This window comes from Montipora capricornis, chromosome 11 (genome assembly GCF_036669925.1).
Source record: "Montipora capricornis isolate CH-2021 chromosome 11, ASM3666992v2, whole genome shotgun sequence".
NCBI classification, from domain to species: Eukaryota; Metazoa; Cnidaria; class Anthozoa; order Scleractinia; family Acroporidae; genus Montipora; species Montipora capricornis.
In genome coordinates, this window is record NC_090893.1 from 41788296 (window position 1) to 41793295 (window position 5000).

The window sequence follows — 5000 nt, forward strand, 5'->3', positions numbered from 1 at the left end:
AAAAAAACTTCAAACTGTACAGCATTCCCTTTTGGGTTGGTGAAAGTAAGCAGGGAATGCCAATTTGAAACTGAAATGCGGATAGCTCAGAAATAAATGGAGAAAAAAAAAGGGGAATGAAACACTTGATACCGAAGAACCTGTTAAAATAAAACTGATATTATACTCATGTACAATTGATGTACCGTAAGTTGTACTCTCATGTAACATACTGTTGGTAAACAAATCCCCTTATGTTTTTTAATACTTGTTATTAAAGTATAAGAAGATGCAATTTAATTTTAAATCCTTACATGAGTGGTGTCAGCCATGCATCTGTACTCTCATAAAGCACGCTGTTTTAACCAATCAGGCCATGCGATGTATCAGAATTTTCTTATAAATGTTGTTAAGCTTTAATATCTTCTTACATATCAAGCCTGGCAACTTACTTTTAGCCACTGATGGAATCCTAAAAATATCAGACTTTGGAGTTGCAGAGGTAATACTAATTTGCATTATTTTTTCCTACACACTCGTTAACAATATTATTTTTTACCAAAGTGATGGTAGAGGTGAATATTGGGGATTGTACTCCAAGGAGCGACATGACTGTCCTTCACTTTCCTTGGTGGTTCGAGAAGAGTACAGTGTAAAATTATTATTGGTGAAGTAAAATAATAGAATACTGAAGCACACCAGCTGAACAGAACAAAAAGCATGTAAGAGTTGTTGGAGGCCATCTTGTTTCTTCTTATTTGCTGGGAAGTGACAGGTTTTTGGCTAATCATTTGAAAAGTGCAATTCACATGAATCTATACTGTACACTGTGCATTGTATGATATTATTCATTCATTATTTTAATTTTAGTTGGAGGATTGTTTCTTTACTTGTACATGTATCAGTCAGCTTTTATATCTGACCAGGGTAGGAATTCAGTCGGTAGAGCGGCGGAGATCTAACCCGAAGGTCGTGGGTTCAATTCCCACCCTGGTCAGAGTTTTTCTCTGTCCTTGTGTGGGCCCATTTCCATCAGTAGGGCTAACGCTCACATGGTTCATATGGGATAGAAAACTAGCACTTCACATTACCCTCTATTCAGTTAACTCTGTTTAAAATATAAGTGCTACACGGCCAACGTTTGTATAAACGTAACCTTTCCTTGTACTTGTACATGTTCATTGCCGTGACCTTAACATCTTCAATTCCCACGGCCTGCTCCCGTCTGACCTTGTAGCTCAGTCGGTAGAGCGGCGGAGATCTAACCCGAAGGTCGTGGGTTCAATTCCCACCCTGGTCAGAGTTTTTCTCTGTCCTTGTGTGGGCCCATTTCCATCAGTAGGGCTAACGCTCACATGGTTCATATGGGATAGAAAACTAGCACTTCACATTACCCTCTATTCAGTTAACTCTGTTTAAAATATAAGTGCTACACGGCCAACGTTTGTATAAACGTAACCTTTCCATGAGCTTTTATATCTGCTTTGTAATACAACATTTTCACAAATTGCATAAAAATCAACAATTCCCTTTGTATTTTACAGAGATTAAGTCCATTTGCTGCAAATGACATGTGCAGAACTAGTCAAGGATCTCCGGCATTTCAGCCTCCTGAGATTGCAAATGGACTTGAAAGATTCTCGGGGTTTAAAGTTGACATCTGGGCGGCTGGAGTCACACTGTATGTCCTATTTTGAACTTGATTTGTCATTGTAGTTAACAAATCGAAAGTGGTTCAGCATTGTCTGTACTTAAAAATATTGAAGATCCGTTACCAGGATTCATGCTAAGAAAGAAGTAAAATCGTTCTCTGGTAAAAAGTTTTGAAAAAACTATGAGCTTTCGACAGACTGAACTGCTGCCTTCAAGGGATAAAAATGTGTGAAGCCTAAAAGTGAAAGAATTTTAATATAACGAAAAATTCGCATAAATTAAAGGATAAAAGCATGTAGTAGAAAGAATGTTAAAAATGCTAAGAAAATTAGTGTTTCTGTACTCTTATCGAGAACGACATTCGTTGTCACAGTGGTCCAAACGTTGTGGACGCACCGAGTGAGTGCTCAACAAATTTTGACCAGTGTGATGACGGATATCGTTGTCGATAAGAGTACAGACAACGCTGAACCACTTTCGATTTGTTTTTTATCACAATATTCAACGCCGAAGAAAGTGTAGCAGAGCCAGACCAAAATCATGACACAAAAAAAGAGCAAGCGTTGTCTATAACTTTCTCGCAATATGATTGGTTTATTTTCCAAAATGAGCATTCCTGATTGGCTATAACATTGCGTGACAAATTGATGTGAGCATGACGCGCGCATCGTTGTCTAGACTCCTATCGACAACAGCAAATTATCCGATCAGATTGCGAGATTTCATGCAATTGTGGTAAAAATTAATTTTAAATTTAAGCAATCGAGGATATTATCCGTGTTTACATAGCCTAATCTAAACTCCCAACTCCCCCAAGTGTTTAGATGAGGCTATGTAAACATGGAAATTAGTCCTCTATTGCTTTTAGAAAATATTCCTCAAAAATAATTCGACAAATGATGTAAAATGCCGTTTTTAACTTCTTGATTGAAACGGATTTTCTTGAAACGCGCTCGTATTTCCTACCAGCCAATCAAAACGCGCATCTGACAACACAACCAATCAAGATTCGTGTGATGCCACAGCCTTGTTTACATACCCTCATCTAAACACGGCTATTGACCAATAAGAGTGCACGTACTATCCTAATTATTATATAACAACAGATATTAAACCTAAAGCAATTATATTACGAAGAATAAAGGGGGTAGTTTTTTAAGAAACTGTGGTGAAGCGTCGGTGGGAAAGTGGTGCACAAAAGTTTGGTTTTGTCAACGGAGTTGATAATGTAAATTGACCACCGTACAGGGGTGGTGGTAACATGGCAACGTGAAAAATAGGAATACATTAGTTAAACAAAAAACGTTCGTTAATACCGTGGGGATTAAGAGTGCCGATTTGGAAGATGAATTTTTGTTCCAGATTCTTGCGGCTTTCCGTCATTCCTAGATGTAGGGAAAGGCCGCAGATAGCCATGTGTTGTTTGGAGTGGTTAGGGAGATTAAAATGACGAGCGACTGGCATAGATACATCATTCTTCTCAACATCGCGAAGGTGTTCGCGGAATCGGTCGCCTAGTCGTCTACTTGTCTCGCCGATGTATAATATATTGCATAACGTACAGGTTATGCAATAAATGACATTTGCGGAGGTACATGTGAAGCGATCGGTGATCTTAACAGATCGCTTAGGTCCCGATATTTTGCTAGTGTTTAGAGTGAAAGGACTAGTTTTGCATCGTGGGCGCGCAAATTTGAAAACGCCGGGTTGCTCGTTAGTTTTGAGTGCGCTTCTAACTAAAAAGTTGCCTACGTTATTGTCGCGTTTGAATGAAATTAGTGGAGGTTGTGAAAAGATTCTACCAGTCTCGGGATAAAAACATAGCCAACTTTTTAGTTAGAAGCGCACTCAAAGCTAACGAGCAACCCGGCACTTTCAAATGCGCGCGCCCACGATGCAAAACTTGTCCTTTCACTCTAAACGCTAGCAAAATATCGGGACCTAAGCGATCTGTTAAGATCACCGATCGCTTCACATGTACCTCCGCAAATGTCATTTATTGCATAACCTGTACGTTATGCAATAAATTACACATTGGCGAGACAGGTAGACGACTAGGCGACCGATTCCGCGAACACCTTCGCGATGTTGAGAAGAATGACAAAGATGCATCTAAGCCAGTCGCTCGTTATTTTAATCTCCCTAACCACTCCAAACAACACATGACTATCTGCGGCCTTTCCCTACAGCTAGGTACAACGGAAAGCCGCAAGAATCTGGAACAAAAATTTATCTCCCAAATCGGCACTCTTAATCACCACGGTATTAACGAACGCTTTTCATTAACTAATATTCCTATTTTTCACGTCGCCATGTTTCCACCAATATGGTAACTCCTACTCTACTATAGAAAACTACGCTTAACCCACAATTCCTCGATTTGTTCTGACAATGGGCTAACACTCGAAAGGTCAGCTTTTGGAATCCCTGTACGGTGGTCAATTTACATTCTCAACTCCGTTGATAAAATCAAATTTTTGTATATTACAAAGACTCCGTTGGAAATAGAAATTCAGGGCTTTCAATAACTTTTCAAGTAGATGTCAGTACTGGTCACTCTTATCTTTTTCAATGGTTTGAATGAAAATGATACATACCTTTGTGCTCACCGAGCAAACAACTGTAAAATGGCCTAACATTATACTTGTCGTTTCTGTTTACCATAAATGGAACCTTTCAAATGCTATCCTTTTATTTTTTTTTTTTGACTTGAGTCAAGTTTAATCACTCACTGAAAAACTATGTTCCCATATCTGGCCGGTTTAGGCCGGTTTGGACGTCAAAGGGTTTTAATAAACGTCCAAACCGGCCTAAACCGGCCAGACTTAGTATTTTACTCTGTCTAACGCCAGACGATTTTAGTCGTAAATGGAGAACCCCTGGGAGTCAATGGGTTAGCCCTGTCATAAATCTCTTTCTTTGCTTTCTTCATGAAAAATAAAGGTAATTTGAATCGGGAGGTGGATAACGACATACCCTCCTCATTTTTCCTCTGGTTCTTAATTATCCCTAGAATAAGTTACAGGCTCTCAAACACTGAATTATCAAGCATCAATCAGTTCAGTAAGTGAGTAAAATAGTATCCTTCTGCTTGAAAGCTGTAAGATACCTAATGTCCAAGGGCTGGCCTCCAGTCACTATCCTCTTCTCTCCTATAATTTGCAAATCTGACAACGTAGTAACAAACAGCCACTTATCATCACAACATATGGTATATTCATAGTGTTGGCTCCTCTTTGAATCCTGTTAGGTACAACATAACGACAGGAAAATATCCTTTTGAAGGCGAGAATATCTACAAACTGTTTGAAAATATTGGCAAAGGACAGTTTACAGTCCCAGAAGGAGTGAGCGACTCCTTAGCCGAT

General features: G+C 39.1%; 1 protein-coding gene across 2 annotated transcripts in view; it reads left to right on the forward strand.

The window, feature by feature from the left end:
• Positions 1 to 5000, forward strand: part of LOC138024701 (serine/threonine-protein kinase STK11-like) — a 14838-nt gene that overhangs the window by 4513 nt on the left and 5325 nt on the right. For both annotated transcript variants that reach the window (XM_068871922.1, XM_068871923.1), the window contains exons 5-7: positions 411 to 481; positions 1524 to 1660; positions 4883 to 5000. The exon at positions 4883 to 5000 is cut by the window's right edge and continues 10 nt beyond it. In XM_068871922.1, the coding sequence (XP_068728023.1) occupies positions 411 to 481; positions 1524 to 1660; positions 4883 to 5000 (326 nt within the window). The remainder of the gene's footprint in view (positions 1 to 410; positions 482 to 1523; positions 1661 to 4882) is intronic.